Here is a 19,616-nt window from a genome sequence, read left to right on the forward strand (position 1 = left end):
CACCCATGAATTCCGCTGGGAGAATCATCAGAGTAGTCGCGTTTTGTAACGGTCGATATATCGCCGGCTCGGTTTCAGGCACCGTTTCATCGATCTAATCGGCGACCTTCCAGTATATTTCCCAAGCGGCGCGCGCTTAATTATAGCGGTGTAATAGAGGTGTCGGCGATGAAAAGAGATTTACTCGCGTCCGGCTCTCGTAAATCTGGTTTTCCCCGGCTCCCTGTCCTCACCTCTTGACGTCACGGTAAGCGCGCCGCGTGTCCCGCGCAGAAAATTACGCAAAAATCGCGAGAGAGACGATCTGCTCCGGACCCCGCAGCATTGTCCGCAACGATAATGCGCGGGAAAGTGGAAAACACGCGGCTCCGCAGTTATCCAGCACTTTCCACGACCGAGAATTTTCACCGTTCGCTTCACGGAACCCCCCTGGGCCGGCTCGCGGGAATTATGGGAGCGCGAACGAGGAAAAAGTAGCGCGAACCGTCCGAGTAGTCGTGTGTTCTTTGTCAACCGTCTAGAAAAGAGCTAACAGCTCGCGATTGCCGTGTCAATTGGAATTGTTTGATGCAAATTAATTTGTTGCTTCCACCAGTGAACTAAATTGATTCGCGGGAGGACCGAAAGGACAGTCGATGCATCTTAATTCGCCGATTTTTGGTTCATCGAATTGGTCCGATTTGATTCTGCAGCCGATCAGCTGGCGAGCTACGTATTTAATCATTTATTTATTTCACTTGAACGAGATGATCCGTTTGGACAAAGAGTAATATTAAGATAAGGCCGTTGGTAATAGATAGTATAAGTTTATAGACTGAGTTACGATGAGATGCGGATTAAGAATTCTCTTGTCGTATGCAATGACATATCAAAAAAATTAATAGAGAAATTATTCGCATTTATAATCGAACCATTGATGATATGATTTTGAGCTTTGACGAATTCACTGTGTCTGCACTCTTCCTATAGATTTGCTATGTGCACAAATTGAGGAACAATATTCAAGGATTGGTCCGACAAGTGTGCAGTAAAAAAGGTCTGCGCGTGTTTGTCCCACGGAAATATTTAGCCGAATAGACATTTGATGTCAATTAAACTTGTCTGCTAGCGATCATTCGTTACGAAATTTGCTCGAAACGGCGTGTCTCTCGTGGCAGGTGTTTGTGTTGGAAATTGAAGAGTGTGTTGAAAAGCGAAGAGAAAATAGTCGAATACTCACAAGCAATTGTACAGGAGGGAATCGACGATTTTGACAGTGAAACATGTGGCACCGTTCAGGCAGTACCATTCCGCATAATCCGGTGGACACGTGTACATGTGGAATGTGATGTTCGGTCGAGGCGTCGGCGTCGGCGGCCGTGGCTTCGGCGTCGACCGCGACGAACAGGCGTCTGTTGATAGAAATAACAAATAAATCAATATTTCAGTGTACACTTTCATCCTCGAATAGAGAGTATAAAACTCGATCATTCGACGAAGCACAGCTCGCGAACGTAGCTGCAAATAAATACGCTAAAACGAGAGACAAGCTCTGCAGGAAGTGCTATCGAAGATAACACGAAACCCCGATCGAATCTAATCGGGTCTCCCCGACGATAAAAATTCGATCGCAGATTATAAAAATCCGTGGTCGCATTAAGCAATGCATCGTATGGATAAAATAATAATCGGAGATCCGGCATTTTTTATTCGGAGCAGATTCTGCTTGTAGATCCAACGTGTGCGTTATTCCTGATCGCGATTGTTCCGTGAAACAGTGGATCGATAATAGCGCAGCCGAGAGGCGCGAATTCGCGAGGAGTTATCATAAGATAAAACTAAAATATTTTAATTTTTATTTAATATGAATATATAAGAAATAATATGATAATAATATGAAATAAATATACAATATTTATATAGTCGTGGATTTAGAGTTTCCGATTGTTTCGGATATTTTTAGGATTATTTTTATTTGAGCGAACTTGAAAAAAACGAGGTTAAATCATTCTCCTAACCCCCGACAAGTGTTTCATTGCCAAAGAACTGATGTAAACTCGCGGAATAATTTAGACCTCATTTAACTTGGCGCGCGTAAGTATATGCATGCTCTTTTGTTAAAATGGTCGCATGCGGCCAGCCGCTATTGTGGCCGTGGCCGTGCTAGTGCGCGTTTACCCCAACTTGTGTAACGACCAAAGGCCAAGCATCGTTTATCCCATTAGCGGTTACGAATGAGAGGCGAATTGTCGAATGGGGCCCGCTTTAGAAATTCCGACGGCTCCGAGGTTCACCGAGCACAAAAGGGCGGCCCCCTATCTGCCCCCTCCCTTCTACACCCCGAAAACTTAACTCCCGATACCATTCTTTCGGTCGCGAAGGAGCCCGGCTCCTTTGTGGCTCTCGTCTACTCGTTAATTTATGTTAAACCCCTACCATCGGCGTATTTTTCATATTGTTAGTCGCCGACACCGTTTTTGATTTATTTGCTTTTTCAGGATTCCGGGCAAACAGATCACGAATGTCGTGCCTCCGGTCAGACTCGGCGTACACACTTTTTGGGGAATCCTTTTCACCGGTATTGCTCGGGTTCGTGGCGAAAGTGGCCTCAGAGATCATGTTCCACGACTATCGACCAAAAACTGTGAGAAATCTGGGTGCACGATTTCGATAAAAATTTTCAGCATGCATATAAAAATTTTAGAAATACTGTTATATTATTTTGAACTGATTAAATTCATTAACAGAGAAAACATATTTTCATTCGACTTATGTTTATTGCAATCGTGCAATCTGTCTATGTAATTAAGAATCGATAGTTCTTTATTTGTTTTTATAATTCCAAGTAATAGCAAAATTTAAAAAAATGAAAAAGGTATTCTAGTCATTGTAGAAGACAATTTTGACATCTCTAAGAAATTCGAGTCATTAAGAGATCAGTTTTAAAACAGTTATGCCGTTTCAAATGGTGTTCACATATGTTTGTCCACGACTGTATGTCCTTCCCGATACCATGTAATTTCAATTTGAAAAATGTTCTGATAAAGCGAAACACTTATGAGTCAGAAAGCCGTTGAATGCTCATCGCCGCTTATTTAAAACTTATTCGTAAGAACTTCGGAATCACACGAATATGCAATAGGATGTGTCATCTAACGTATTCAGAAACTGTTTTCAGTATTTTTGCATTTACCTGGAAAACATCGATCGTTATCGAAAACATTGAAACAGAAGATTCTCGATTCGATAAAATCGCCTATGGAATTAAATGCCTGTGTAACGGTCTAATTATAGTCACCACGTTTCGAGCGAGTTGGCCGAAAGCAAACGATGACAAAGATTCTAGGATTCCACATTCCCCGGAATGCTCGAAATTCCCCGTCGATCTTATCTCTCGTCGTGAGAAGACGTTATCCTTATCATTCGCTCCGATGTCCTCATATTTGCTCGCGATTATCGGCGAAGTGTCTTTAATTTCGATATTTGCTCGGTTCAAACAGATCTCGTGTCTCGGGTAACGGTTCTTTCTAGTCTCTCTAACAAATCGATAGCGCCGTTACGTTAAAATATTCCGCGAACCCGTATCACCTTTAAAAACAAACGCCGACTCAATGATTCAAGAAAGAAGAAGAAAAAAGGAGCTTTCTGCTCGAACGAGGATCGCGTTGATCGTCCAAAAATTTGTCCTTGCGTCGGATCTTGTGTCAGCCGAAAATGTGCATTCTGCACTCGTTCGTCGTTCCAACGAAACAAAAAAGAAAAAAAAAGCGATGCAACCCCCGACGAAAAAATTTCGCGAATATCCAAAGGGCTCAGACGGTGGAAAAAAGTGGCCGGAGGAACGCGAAGAACGCGGAATCCACCCGTCGATCGATCGATCTACCCGATGGATCGGACAAATATTCGCAGATGCTGTGCAGGAGAGGGTGGCGAACGAGAGAGAAAGCGAGAGAGGAGAGAGAAGAGCACGGCGTTCCTGTGCACAACGCCGGTGCACGTTGCATCCGCCCGTGCGGCGCACCGCTATCTGTCACCTGTTCTAATTCTCGCAATCTGCCGCACGTCGGGGACCGAACCGGGCCCGAACCATTCCCGAACAAGGCCCGAACAATTCTACGCGTGTCTGACCACCCAAGCAAGCACATTTTTAACACCAAAGCGGGCTAAAAGCTGCGAGAGATCCAACTTTCACGTCTTCCGAAGCTTTACGTCTCGCTTGCGTCGCCGCAGAAGCCATTCTCTTTGCGTTCTTCCGACTCGTAGAACTACATTCGGCGAATATAGTTGCATAAATCGTATTAGGTTTCTATTGTAACTCACTTTTCGACTGTAAGCCTTAACCGGACTGACAATTACTGTAAATATCGTTAATTTTGAAATTAGTAAGTGCAAGTAAATTTACGTCGATACATTGCAAAATCCACGAGCGAATAATGGATTACACGAATTTTTAAATAGTTACATTAACGTATATTGATGATGACTTGTTCGAAGTTCAATGGAGCCGCCATACATTTTTCAGAGAGGTCGCAACAACAGCCAATTGATTAATCGAATTGTGGGCATGATTTCAAATTACATTAGAAACACAAGGCAGTAAGCAAATGAAGAACAATTCAGAACTGATAAATGTGACTTCAAAATTATGCCAGCAGGTGACTGATTCTAGCTGTTGGTTAATCTTAGAAAGTCTAATGGAGTACTATTCTCTGCATTAGCTCGAGAAGCAAGGATTATGAAACAGCTGCTAAATGAGGATAATGAAATAAATGACTTATTCTTTAACCCCTTAGGACACAATGTCGACACGTCGACGACATCGAAACTATGCATCTATTTCAGAAGTTGCACTCATACAATTCGATTATATGCATAACAAAAGATCCGTATTATATTTATCGCCCCTCACAATTTAAATCTTCGACGCATAATCCAATTTTCTGAGATAAATATTCTTTTTGAAAATCCTCGGTCCGTAAAGAATTTAGCTAATTCTGTACTTTCAGGCGAGAACTCCGACAATCCTAAAGCAAAAATATGTTGCGCAACAGATCAAAAACGTAGCTAATTAAAATTCCTCACCTAAAAAGCTTCTACCGCTTGCCTAAGTCGTTTGAACGTCGAATACCGCGCGCTTCCCGAACGCACGTCCGAAGCTGAAGGCTCGTTTCGCGCAGAAACGCGGCAATTACGGAGAACAGGGTTCAACTCTGTTCGAAACGGGTTGCGGATACGATCGTGAGCCTACGAGTGTCATAAGGGTTAATAACTTCTTCCTTCTCGTGTAACAGAAGCACGCGTCCACTTAGTTTAACCGGCGGAACCCGGTTATTTCGACGAGCGACCCTGTGACGGCGATATATCGCATCATAATTCGAGAGCGAGTGTCCGAAAAGCCTACTAGTTTTGTCCGGGCCCCGACCCGTGGGCCGCCTTTGTTCCCGAGGCCGCGATGGATTCGACGCCATTCCCCCGGGACTCGCGACGCGACATGTGTTCGATACATTCGGGAAATAATTCGGGGGGCCCCGGTATGCACCGTAAACGCGGGGCCCCCGATGTTTCAACGTCGCGCGCGTGTCTCACAATCTGTCGCTCGCCGATGAATCGAGGATCGCGTGCCCCCACAATGTCATTACGGCCACGCTAATTGACGCGCGGCCGCTTCGGAAGCTACACTTTTTACGAGACCGCCGAGACGCCTAACGGCACCTGTAGACCCGAAAATTATGCGCGGAACGTTCCGAAGCTAACAAGTCATCTCGCAATTCGTCGCCGTTAAGATCCTTCGATGTGGAATAATGGTACTTTCGATCACGATCAATGGTATTTAATCGCGATTTCGGTGTGCGTTCAGTTGTACGAAATTGGAATTCTTTGCTAAAGCTACAGGTGTTACCGACGAGATGATACCAGAACTTTATTATTTGGTGACTTTATGGCAAAGAAGAATTTTATAATGTTCGTGAACTTTTTTGATATTTACCTATATTTACCTCTTAAACTGTATCATTTTTAATGTGCAGTGTTTTAAAAAGCAAAGAAAATTGAAATTATATCTTAAAATCTCCATTGAACCTCATTCAAAAGATATAACAGAAACTGGAACAGTCTTTTTAATTTTACTTCTTTTACAGTCTTTTCTTTGTTACTTCTGCGATAAACTTTACCCAGCTGCGTTTCCCGCCGTGTTAAAAACAATTACGAACTTGCTAGTTATTTTCTATATCTATCAATTGACGTGGACGATTTCAATACGGCATAACAATCCGCAGTCTACCGAACACGTTGAATTCTTAGCGAACGTTTCTACGACAGCCGACCAGAGAAATCCCAGAGTCGTTTAGCCTTCACAGGGTCACAGTCTAGATCCACATCACTGTTCGCCGCGGTAGACATATTCGCTGAGAATCCGAGAACTACCCCCTCGAATTCCACTGTTTCACTTCCCGGGACCACAACTTCGTAACACCAGGCTCTATCGGATTGAAACTGCCTGTAGAATAACGAGAGAAAGTGCAGCTAATTCGCTAGCTACGGTCGGATCAGCCACCCTGTACCGAACGTCACTGTATCACTGCCGAGGATCACGACCGTCACAATAAAAAAAAAAAAAGAAAAAAAAGAAAGAAGAAAACTAAAGAAAGCGAAGTCCCATCGAGAAGAATCTAACAGATAGTAAGCCCTAAAAGTTTCGCGCTGATATCGGAGCACCACTGATTAAATCACTTTCCGAGTCACAGGGATCGGCTAAACGAAAATAAGGAAAACAGAGTGCACTAACCTGCTATGCCGAAGAGCGTGTAGGAGAGGATGAGTAGAGTGGCGAGGTAGGGTGGGATCCTGCATCCTCTCGTCATGGCAGTGACGGTGGCAGGGTTGTCGGCGGTGGTACCATCCGCGTGACGGTCGGTGGTTCGTGCGACGCGATCGACGTCCACGTCGTCGTCCTCTCGGGTCTGTTCCCGGTCGCTGGGTGGCCTGTCGTCCGGCAGCCGTTCTTGCGTCGTGTGCAGGTGACGATGATGATGATGATGCCGAGGTGGCCGGGGCGAGTGATGAGGTCGATGGTGGAGTCGGTGGAGATGATGGTGGTGGTGGTGATGGAGGTGATGGAGCTCGTGGATGTCGCGGTGACGAGCGTCGGCTGGCTGTTCCTGGCACAGAGCCTCATCGTCGGGTTCCTCGTCGACGACGAGCAGCTCGTCGCTAGCCGCTGCCACAGTGTCCCTTCGCTGGTGACATCGGTGGCGCTGCTGGTGACGGTGGTGTCCGTAGCGACGATGTTGTTGCTGCTGCTGTTGTTGTTGTTGAGGATGATGGAGGTGATGGGGTCGGTGGTGGTAGTTGGTGGTACTGCTGTCGCTGCAGCAGACCTCGCCATCCGCCACCGGTGAACTGACCTCCTCGAGCACGCTCGCTCCGACCGATACTTCGCATCCTCCTACTCCCCTACCTTCGCCAGCCAGGCTCGAGCAGCCTTCTCCCACCCCCGCAGCAACGACGACAGCGGTGCAGGCAGCAGCAGCAGCGGCCGCAGCAGCAGCAGCAGCAGCAGCAGCAGCGGCAGCAGCGCCGGCAGCAGCAGCAGCAGCGGCAGCAGCGGCAGCAGCAGCAGCCTCTTCTGTTTCCTCAACGGCACGAGCTCTACCACCTGGCCCCGAGCTACGTCGCACGTGCCGCCGCCTCCCTGTAACCAAATATCCGAGCCAGAACCCGGCCGTTTACAGTGTGTTTTATCTCGGCCGGCCTCTACTTGATCTAGCCGGCTGATCCACGCACCCACACCAACGTCCATACACACAACCCGCAACCACGCACTCTCGATCGGGGGAGGAACGCGGGCACCACCCAGCGACACGGTCCACGCAGGTACACCCCTCCCGATTCCAAATTCATCCTTTTACAGATCAACATCGGCTCGATCCAATGTGCTGGCTGATTCCTCGAATCGTGAACACGCGGATCAGCTTCATCCCGAATCACGTATCTGTTGGAACGTGCTAAGGGATGAACGTTCTGTTGGTGAAATTCGGAACTCCGAAGAAACTGTTATGTCCACAGATCGGCGTAGTTGTTACACGACCGTGTGTACGTGTAATTAACACCGGCAGCTGTAGAAGCATTTTATGGTCTACAACCCTTATAAATACTACAGACCCTGACAGAAAGCATTGGAACATCTTTTGAAACGCAATCAATTCTTTTAAAACTGGACCAAATCTACTAACTAGTTTAAACTAGTTTAAACTAAACTAACTAGTTTACTGTACAATAAATAAAATACCTTTCATCTTTAATTTTGCTCCTATTTGGAACGATAAAAAAATGGAAGTCTCGCGTTTTTTAACTTTTTTTATTCGAACCTTGTCATTCGGAGTAATAACAAAATTAGAAGAAAGTATTTAATTGTACAGTAAACTAGTTTAGTTCAGTTTTAAAAAAGCTGTTGCGTTTTTGAAGGCGTTCGAATACCCTTTTGCAGGGGTAGTATAACAGTTTGATAAATTATATTCGTAAATTGATGTCTCAAAAGGGTGAGTTTGATCTGTAACGTCAAATTGATTCGCAAAATTTGTGAATTTGGAGTGCATACATTGCATCGTTCCAAATCAGATGTTCTACTCAATTGTCGACGCACAGCACGGTCTTCCGTCGATCTAGCAGAACGAAAATCAATTTCGATAGTGATCTAGATGTATGGTAAATGTAGGGTGCATTGGGCGCGTCGTAAATCTCGTCAGAGAGATAACGAATTCTAAAGGTAATTGGGTACGTGATAAAAGCTTGCAGTAGGAAGCACTTGATCGCGAAAGCTTGTCAAAAGTCGAGCAATTTAAGTTGAACTTTTCATGGAACGAATTCAAATGAGTACAATTATGTTAGACGCATTTGGCATCTTGCACTATATAATTGCAATTAGAAGCAATCCGATAAAGTCATTTCGAATTACGAGACCGACTGAGCGTGTCGATTACCTTATAAAGTGTATAGTCGAATGAAATGTTTGGTAACAACCGAAATTGCACGATTTCCATAGGGTTGTTTAATCCTCGAACAATCGAGTATTTTTTTTCTCAGAAATTTAATTCTAGATTACGCAATTAAACTTTGCAAGTCGCATGTTCGCCAACATGCGAACGTGTTCTAATGTCAGAAGTGTCGGTTCGGTAATTTTTCCCGAACTGCTAAGTTCGGATATAAGGAACGGATATCTTCAAAGAATCTTTTATCGGATAGTTCAATTTGGTAATTCGGCAAGGGTTCCTGTTCCGTGAGATTCTGTATCGCGGCCAACACGTTAGAACGCTTCACCTAGTTTGGACTTCGTTGCGAGTGCGGCTCGAAAAGATCTGGAAACTTCTTGCGTGCAACAGCGACGTTATTCGATGTCAGAGGTCCTGGTAAATGTTCCTGATAAATGTATTTACTCAATGTCAAAAGGAGTAATACTGATGACTCGATAGTGGGTATTTTTGTGGGACGCGTGGGTTATAGATATCTGGAACTAGGGTACACCAGTTTCCAGCATTCATTTTGATATTCATGCGAGATATCGCGGAGACCGCCTTTATTTAGTTCGATTGCACTCTGTATTTTGTAGAGCATGGAATGTGTAGTTGAGATCTCCAGAAGATCGATCGTTCAAGGATTAATTGCGATTAACAGTAACATTTCAATGGTTACCTGCGATTAACGATTAACAGTAGCAATTAAATCCTTAGTCGTCGATTGATTTTTTGCTCAACTCTGATGTAACAACAAAGTTTCAGAGATCTTTGAAGAAACGATCTTTTATGAATCCCTAGTATGTAGATTCACAGAATGATCGTTCGGAGTCTTCGGAATTCAGAATTCTTCAGAATTCTTTTAAATATTTCCCAATTATTTTTACTAGGTAGCCATAAAACAGAAAACTAAAATGTCTTCGAAATCTTGAAAACAATTCAATCGAATCATACATTCTATTAGGCAAAGTATGCTCAGACATCGGCCCAAGAATGCCTCAGCACCCCAGCCCAATACCTCGGCCCAGAAAAAATCATCCAGTCAATCAACCATCAAACTCGAATCCCCACACCCGCCGAAATTCCCCGAGTCACCCCGAAATTCCCTCTGTCGGGTCTACCTGCTGTCCGAGGCGCGCGCCAATCGTCCGAAAAATTCTTTGTAAGCGAATCGCGATCACGAACGACCGTAAAGGTGTCCAGACGAGGAGAGGACGAGAGACAGATAAAAAAGAGAGAGAGAGAAAAAGAGAGGAAAAAAAGCGGAGAATTTTACGCGTCGAATGGCCACGCGACACAGGAATCCCCATGCGGTGCATGGTATGATCATTTAACACCCTAGCCAGATGAAGCCGATATTTATTTAACGAAGTAATCTTTAGTAATTTTACTAGTCAATTTATTGATGGAAAACGATTTAATACAATATCTAAAATAAGAAGATTAGATCATTGCTAACGCTATCAAGTTATAGGATTCTATCACTCACAAGGGATGGTCTCGAACACGGAAACTCAAAAAATTCTGGAACTTTGAGAATAGAGCATAGATATGTAGATACGTATACAGATAAGTATGTATAGATATATAAATATGTATTACGCAATTCTTTGTCTTGCGCGTATTCACTTTGAGAGGTGAAAAATAACCCCCAAATATTCGGCAATTTTTTATTTTATTGCTATAACTCACAAACTGGACAAGCTAGAAAAACAGTCTTGAAACGAAAGTTATTTCTTTGACACAAATCTATCATTTATTATTATTATTATGATTATTAATTATAATTTTAATTCGTTACAATTGTAATTACAATTTTTCAAATTTCCTGGTTGGGAATCATCCCTTGTCAGTAAGTTTTCTAAGAATTTGGATAAAAATGTGCAAAAGTACTTCGGACAATGGAGGACAAAGTTACCAGTGTGAACAGGTGCGAATGAACATCGCGATGTTGACTTACAACGCGATTTAAGCATCCGGATCATCATCAAAATTGAATTTCCGCGCTCAGCAGCGGAACAAACGGCGAGCGCCATGTCTGCTGGCAAATATTGTCCCAAACCTGGGCCCATAGGTGGGTACAGGGAGTGGTAAGCAAACCAGAGAACAGAGACACGCGAACGGGATACTTTTGTCGAGAGAGGCCCGGTCAATTCTGTTTCCCGAAAAGTCCCTGGTTTTCGTTGTCGGGCCCGAGCGGGCCATTGTTTGCCCACGCGGTAAACGGCCGCATTGTCCGCCCTGTTTGCAGGGAAAATATTTGCCGCGAAGAGAAATTGTTTTCTACTCTCCCTCGCCCCTGTTTCCACCCCCTTGATGCCATCTGCGCCACCCTGCGCGTCGATTACGCCCCCGTGATTGGATCAGATTCCACCACCGTTCCATCGAGACACTCGTTTCCGCTTTTCTACGAGATTTCGTGGTCCTGCCATTGTTGACAGGGCCCACTCGTGTTGCTTGTGGCAGGGGTTGAGGTCCGGCGACCCATATTCTAATGCATTGTTATAGAAACGCATGGCGGCATATTCATTTTTTGAATGTAAAACCGCGGAAGTATTTGAACAGCATATTTTTAATTTTTGAAAAATGGCTGATGTTTGAAACGGTGTGATTTTGTAACAAAAAATAGTACGAATATAAGCCTCAGCATATTTTGAAGCTTAAAGTTTCCTCTTTACAACCACTCCTTGAAACTTCGTATATGATTTTTTTAGCGGTTTTATGCAACAGAAATGGAGAACAAGTTTTGTCGACAAATATCTTGAATCACTCTAAAGTCGGCGGTACACCTTCCGTTCGATCCTCGATAAAACAACGGAAAAAGATCGTATTTGAAATTTTTAGGGCTTGTTGTAAAGGGGAAGCTTCAAGCTATAAAACGAGTCCAAGTTTATTATTCCATAATTTGTTTGTACAAAGTTACACAAATTCAAACATTGAAAATGTTTCAAAAGTTGAAAATTTTGTTTCGCGAACAATTCAAACGATAAATAATATTGCATAATTAGCGTAAAAAAAATGTGTCGATCTCGTAGATTTTCTCTTGATATTCCCGTGGTTTTTCGACGCTCATTTGCGTCCTTCGAAGAGGGGAAACGAATGGCCGCGAATGCTTTGTCAATCGAACCGATAAGTCCGAGTATTAGTCGACCGCGTACGAGATCGAAAACAACTCTCGATCGCACTGTCGATACGATCTTAGCCGGAATTGTTTTTCAGAAGACATACCAGATTTCACGACGACCTTGTCCCACTATCTGCCTGTGTGTCGTAAGCCGCGAGCGATATAGCTCGCGAGAAAGATCAGGTTAATTGCCGGGGATTTTCTCCTCGACACTTTTTCACACGACAGAAAAAACTCGGAAAGTATCCTGCGACCGTGGCGATACCAATTAATCATCGTATTGTGTTCGCGCAATTGTCGACACGCTTGTTCTCTCTGCCAATTAGTCTGTTCGAATTGAAAACGTTACGAAAAACCGGAATGACGTCTCTATCGTTACGCTTGCTCCTGACACTTGCAGAAACGATTTTTTCTTAATCGTGAAACATCGACGATTTACAACAGAATCTGATATTCTTCTAATAATTAATCTTGTATCGATCCGTCGCATTTTAAAAGCATTCTGCAATTGTGTTATAAAAATGAACTAGGGATTTTATGCATTTATCGTAAAAATTAGTAGATGAAGTCTAGAACATCGGAAAAATTTTAATAATTCAACATTATTTCCGTATTATTTTCAACTTACTAAAATGATTAAGAAAAGAAAGAAACTCCTATTTTTATTTTGCACAAAGATCGGCAGTCTAGTTATTAATTACGACTCGTTATTGTAATTCGTTCCTTTCATAAAATGTATACAAAAGAGAATAATCAAAATTGTCACGTTTGTACTGAAATATTAATTTTGAAATGTGAATATCGGATTGAAAAATATATGATCCATGCGTGAATGCAATGCTAATTCGGTGGAATGATTACTATCAATGCAGTTGCCATGTTTTATTGTATCTAATCGGTTCTCTATGGGAAACAAGATAAATGCAGATCGTAGCTATTAAAGGGGAATAAAATCCGATGGGATATTAATTTAGCAATAGAATACAAGCGGCTCGGTTGAGAATGCCGTGGATATTATTATAGTGGAATGGCGAGTATCGCATGGTGTGTTATGGGTGCGATGATTCATAGGATCGTCGCGTGGTCTTCATCGCGGTAAATCAGCACCGGCAAACTATCGCAACATATTCACGGATCTCGAGCGTGTCCCTCGTTGCACTGGTTCGATTAGCATGTTAAACGTGACACACAAAACTGACGTCTTGCGTCAAATGTGACGTCAATCGTCGCTGAAACGTTCACGCCGCCGAGGAGGGGTTAAATGGCGTTCTTTGACACCGGCTCGAAAAGATACTGGCGACGGTAACGAGGCATAATAATCCGATCCGACAATTTCCATCATAAAACGGTCCGCACTTTGATTCACCGGACGACAACGATCCTCCCTGGACAGAAACGGCGTTCCACTTTCATTTGCACGTGTTTCTGTTCTCTATCGGCAGTCGAATTTGAACAAAAAGTCCCCGTCGGAATGGCCATGGAAAGGCTCCGATCGCGTTCTCTGCTTGTCTATGAATAGAAAATCAGCACCGTTTACGATTCTTCGGGGAATTGTTCGAGCAAGAAACTATGAAGCGATTGAAAGACTTCTTAAAAGAATGATGAAAGCTGTCCTTTGTTTGACATTTCGAACAGTAAACGTTAGCGACAATTGGTACAGCGATAGATCGCGGATCTTTGTACAAGTTGCCACCGTATAAAAATCAGAATGGGGGTCAAACATCTTTTGTTGCTTTGGTTTCCGATGAAAAAGATGGAAGCAAACGCATAGAGATCCACTTACAAATGGATAGCGAATGTTTTTGCATTTATGGTTTATAAAAATACGAATAATTCAAGATAACATGTACATTAACAAAAATTTCTACGATTGCTAGAAATTTTTCCCTCTTTTGAAATTGTGATAAAAATAATCAATAAAGACGATAATTGTGTAAAGATCGTATTATATATTTCAGAGAATAATTAACACTAAACCTATCAAGAGCGTTGAAAGTAACTGTAATGATTTTTCTTGTAAAAATAATATGATTGAATTTATTTAGACTTTGCGCGATCTCTATTAGAAAAGATGCTCGAATAGAGAAATTTATTGCATCATCTCCCATAGAAACAGCCTCGTAATTTCAATAATTGTTAAATAAAAAATATGAAATAGGTCATTTGTGACCGACACTGGTAGAGTTAAGTAATAATTTCGACGATGTGGGAGGATGGTAGATCGTTTCGTTTTCGCTGAAAAGATTCTTTTACACTGAAAAGGTGACGATATTGCCGAGAATGGGAACCCAAGGAGACAGTTGGCGATGTCGTCGCGCGAGAGACAATCGGTATCGCTATCGGCGCAACTTCTAAAGCGCCGCGTGGACTCCCTCGTGACTATCTCGACCCTAATCTCGAGTCGTGCATATTTACAATTCAGCGACAAAAATCGTAGAAAAAAGTGGATGGCGGTGGCGCGCGGCGAGGCGAGGCGAGGCGAGGCGAGGCGAGGCGAGGCGAGGCGAGCCGCGAGAGCACCGGAAGTTACGGTAAAGTGCGTGCAATTAGAAAATAACCTAAATTCAAGGCGGTTCGCGGTTCGTGTTAAGAATGATCTCGCCGGGAAGGCGAAGAGGAGCGAGCAGAAGCATTTAACGGCCCGTCGAGGAGGGAAATGGTCAATTATCAAGAGCAGACCACGTGGGCCGCAGTTTAAGTCACCGGCCAGTGCAACGAGACCGACGTGTCACCTACTTATCAAGAAATTTCGCATATACCTCGTCGCGAATCTCTCGTTTAACCTTTCCTGCAACCTTCCTAGACCGGCGTTCGATCGTTCAAACAATCGAGACCGTCGATTCGAGCGCGGTTTCGCTCGTAGCCGCGATCGAACGCGCCGCTAATTAGAGACTTCGATGCCCGCACAGGCGACGAACTACAGTTACCGTTCTGCACGAAATTCTGGCCAAAAATGCATGCAGCCAGTGCACGAATATTATAGTCATTTTGCTCGTTGAAGATCGGAGCTTTATTTATCAGTTCATTGATGTTAAACACTAAGCTTAACACTTTTTACTAAGAAAGTAAACCATTTTCTTTGTGTAATTCTATCTTTAAAACAATTACGACATAAGCGTTCAAGCTGTTCAAAAATATGGTTATTCTAATCTTTGTGCAAAATAAAAATTATCTTTGTTGGTTACAAGCTGCAGAAAATACGTACACATTTATTTCTCTTCTTAATTATTTTAGTCAGTTGAAAGTAACACTATAATATTTTCAAAGTGTTTAAATATTTTCACTGTTTTGAATTTGTCTCAAAATTGAATTGTCTCAGAAGCATAAAATCCGCAGTCTCGTAATAACGCTAACCGCTATCGTGACTCCTCGGATTTCTTTCGTAAATCACTTTTCGATCTTGATCGTTCCGTTATGAATGCGATACCACATACTTAACTTTAATATAATCTTGTAGCATCTCCTTTTATCTAATCTTACTCTTATGTCGTTGTTTAACTCTATCTACTATAATCTACTTTATCTCTGTGACAAAGGATTTTCACTCGTAAATGCTAAATAAATGAAATAAAAAGAAATACAAATTTTGTACAGATGTTTGCCAAATCTACTGCAATGAATACGATATCGACCGTTCGTAGTTTCGACTGTTGGCTGAGAAACGCGTGTAATTTGTGAATTAAGTCCGAATTTCGATTGGATTAAGCTCGATATCGTTCGTGCGCAGTCGTTCGGATCGATGGAATGTCGAAATCGTGACGTCTCAGATTCACGTTTTTTGTTATCGGGTCCCGTGAGGAGGGGCTGCAACAAGTGCAAACAAATGAAACGGTTTCGTGTCATCGACGGTCCGCGATGCGTCAACGCCTGGGGACTCGCAGACAGTTTGAGGACACGTACGAGTGCTTGTGCACTCGCGGGAAACGTTGTTCGTCCGTTCCCATCGGTGCGGCGGACACACGTCGATAGGCTGTTGGGAAATTTCGCACGTATAAATAGAGTATCGAGGAAATATCGATTGATTCGCCGTTATATAAGCGCGTAATTCACCGCAATTATCTTCGCGCCGAACGTGTTTCGTTTTATCGTTTTTCGCTGCTACGGGGCGGAAACCGCGGTGGCCGGCGAGACGTAACTAGCGATGCCTGTCTGCACGGTAAAAGCAAACACGTCAAAAACAGTAGCAGAATTTCACGAATTTAAATATTTCAGTTTACTCCCTACACCGGATTTCCTAACAGCAGATTCGTTATCGAAGAAAATACGCTTCGAAAGTTTGGCAATCTTCGAACTCCTGTAACTTCCTGTAAAAAAATTCTTACAACACTCTGTCTGTGCTCATTCGAAAGGGTGAAGCCTCTACTTTCACACCCTTGAACTCAGATTTTGCAGAGATTATTTTATGTTATGAAACGGAGCGGGTGATTCGAGCAACTTCTCTCCTACATACGTTTCAGCGCGACCACTTTGCCATTAACCTGTCCTTAAAAAGTGTGCACGTTAATGTAATTATACTGTACACGTTCGAGTTTCTTCGTATTCTGTTTAAATACAACACTTTTGTAAAATATATAATTTAATCAAGAATATCGGAGCATATATCCTCTTTAACCAGTATTGCGACTTCAAACGACTCTACGGAGATTAAACAAATTTCTTTTACTTTCATTTCAATGTGATCTATCTAAAATTTATTTTCCTCGGTTTTTTTTTATACTTCAACCAGTTAGCTGTTTTTGACGAGTATAGTCGTCATGAAGAAATGGCAACATTTTGACCCCATTGTAAAAGGGAAGCATCCCCCAATAAGATCACATTGAAATAAAATCAAGGAAAAATTGGTTAATCTCCGCAGAGCCGTTTGAAGTTGCAAAACCCGAAATTATCAGGAAAATTGCAGTTTCAGTGTTCTGCTCCAATTTATCACGGAAATTGCAATTATAACAAAAATTAAGTTCGAGGGTGCTAAAGTATAAATTTCCACCTTTCATCTGAGCACGGATAGATCGTCGTTGGATCTTTTTTGTATAAAGTTACAGTCCTCCAAAGATCTTGCGAATTTCGAGGAGCAACGTGGAATAACAATCGTTTCTAATTTGTCGAGAAGAATCGAGCGTCCCGCAGGAGAGGCTCTCGCAAACAAAAAGCAAAATCAACGCGGCATTGTTTGTGGAGCGAGTGAACGAGCCGTTGCGTAAACACGTATCCGCTTTCGTCGGACGAAAGGAAAGGTGTGTTTCCAGGAGAGCGACGGAAAAGCCGAGACACGCGATCCGTCTAGAAAACAGGGACTTCGCGCGATGCACCTGAGCGACCGTCGAATTAACGACTTAAAAACGCATGAAACGAAGGACCTCCGTAATCACCTTGGTCCTCGTATTCCAGCGCACGGTGGTCTGGGAATTCGCTTTCTGCGTCTTAAAGTATGTTAACGAGGTTACGAAGTTATAGTATAGCGAGTCGTCGAATTTATCTCGACACCAGCTAGTATATTATCAAGGCAAAAATATGTGTTAACATTTAAGAAATCAAGGTGACCAGTACTCTTCATGAAAGAAAATTTGTTCTTGCAAGTTTTTATATTCCAATACGTAGAAAAGTAAATATTGGCCAACTTCTGTTGAAAACAGTTTTTTTCCAGATCCTCGAAAATGTTTGAAAAATCATGCTTCCAAATTGGCTGCCAAATTGGGTTTTCACGAATCTTTTGAACCGTTGACATGCGGCGCTGTTCCTTACAGCCACGTAATTAAAAATCCCAAGAAACCGAACTTAAAATTGACGTGCCTCTCTTAACAACAGTCTAAGCTTTCATATAAAAAAGTCCCACATTAAATATTTTTAAACATTCTTCTACAAGCCTTGTCAAAGTATAAATCGTTAAAATCCTAATGGACTAAAAAATATTTTCGAGACGCAGAAACAGTTTAAAATCAGTTTAAATCTTCAATCTTTCAATCTTAATTTCATATTTTTGCGTTTATAACGTGCTGTATCCAATTACATAGTTACATGAAGTTCTTAATATTCTGGATTTCGAAGTTCCAAGCGCTTGTCAATACAAAAACGAATTTTCTTCAAATATGAAAATTAAAAAATTGAATTTTGGTGAGAAATTATTCTTTCCTGAACCACTGTGCAGTTTCAGAACCCTCTAAAAGACCGCGTGTCCGCCATAAACGAGCCTGTTTCAGGAAACGACACTCGCTCCAGCCGTAATTTACCAAAAAACGGGACAGTTATCGCGCGGAGAACGTTTCCACGGGCCCTAATTTGTTAAACGGCTCAAAGATCCGTTGAAAGATGCTCTTTCGAGGGCACGAGGCCTGTCAGCCCTCCGCGAGAGCACCCAGAGACAAGCACCGACACCGATTCTCGAGTTCGAGAAATTTCGGGCGTGTCTAGTCACGTGTCACCCGAAAGCTGCAGCTTGAAGTGTGCAACGGGAGTAAAGGGGGAGGAGACGGGAGAGAGAGAGAGACAATTTTCCAGAGAAGAGTCTCTCCGTTTCTTCCGGGACCGGTCCGGTATCAGCTGCGCCTCGTTTAAACACGGAAATTCATAAGTCCGAGTATGTTGCCCTGAAAAAACCCCTCTGTCTGCTGCTGCGAGAAGAAAGGGGGGTCAGATAGGACCCCTCGGAATCGACCCGGCGATCTCCACCCCCACGGAACACTACCAGCTGAACCAGAAACAGCTTGGACACGTCCTGACGCGATTTCAAAGTCAGAGATCAACTGCTCCTTTGGTCATTAGTTTTTTTCCCCCACGACCGCGATGGATGAAATGGTTTTTTGATCGAACAAAAGGGAGAAACACTGAAAGTTCGGGGCCATAAAAATTTCGTGGAAGGGTACATATAATTTAGGTATTGGAAAATGCCATTTCGAGAAAATCAATTTCGAGGTTTCCATTGAGGCATTATTTAATGAAAAATAGTACAACAATAAAGACACAATTCTTTTTAAATGTTCTGCAAAAAGAGGTCATAATTTCATGTTGATACATGTATAATGAAACAAAATAAGTACAGAAAATACAGAAAAAATTTCCTTAAATAATTTTTCTCTACGTTAACTAATACTGTTAACTAACGTTATTACGTTAACTACATAGCTTACAGTAAAAGATAAGATACAACAAAATATATAAAGGAAGGAAAAAAGAAAAAGAAGAAAAAAGTAAAATACAATAAGCTAAAGCAATTTTCGTGCTACAGCAAAAGCGGGAGCGTTTAAACGAAGCGAAGGAATTATTGAAAGAATCAAGAGTGTCGCAAAAACGGTTCGATGCGAGAAACAATTGGTCTAGGCAATTCAACTGGCCGTACACGAGCACGCGCATGAAAATGTTTAAAGAAGAATGCGTGCAATTATGAACTGACTGAACCGAGAAATGAAAGCAAGCAGGTAAGAATCAAGATAAAGAAGCGCAAGAAAAGTATTGGTCTAATTAGTTGGTGTAATTATTTAATCTTCTTGTAAACATTAAAAGAAAATGTGGGA

At 42.6% G+C, this 19,616-nt stretch overlaps 1 protein-coding gene across 1 annotated transcript in view; it reads right to left on the reverse strand.

The window, feature by feature from the left end:
• LOC117223975 (uncharacterized) overlaps nt 1-19,616 on the reverse strand; it is a 91,461-nt gene that overhangs the window by 14,714 nt on the left and 57,131 nt on the right. The window contains exons 2-3 of the mRNA XM_033476610.2: nt 6,764-7,669; nt 1,220-1,391 (exon numbers count right to left, since the gene is read on the reverse strand). Coding sequence (XP_033332501.2) covers nt 1,220-1,391; nt 6,764-7,669 — 1,078 coding nt within the window. The remainder of the gene's footprint in view (nt 1-1,219; nt 1,392-6,763; nt 7,670-19,616) is intronic.

Source organism: Megalopta genalis, chromosome 5, assembly GCF_051020955.1.
Source record: "Megalopta genalis isolate 19385.01 chromosome 5, iyMegGena1_principal, whole genome shotgun sequence".
Taxonomy (NCBI): domain Eukaryota; kingdom Metazoa; phylum Arthropoda; class Insecta; order Hymenoptera; family Halictidae; genus Megalopta; species Megalopta genalis.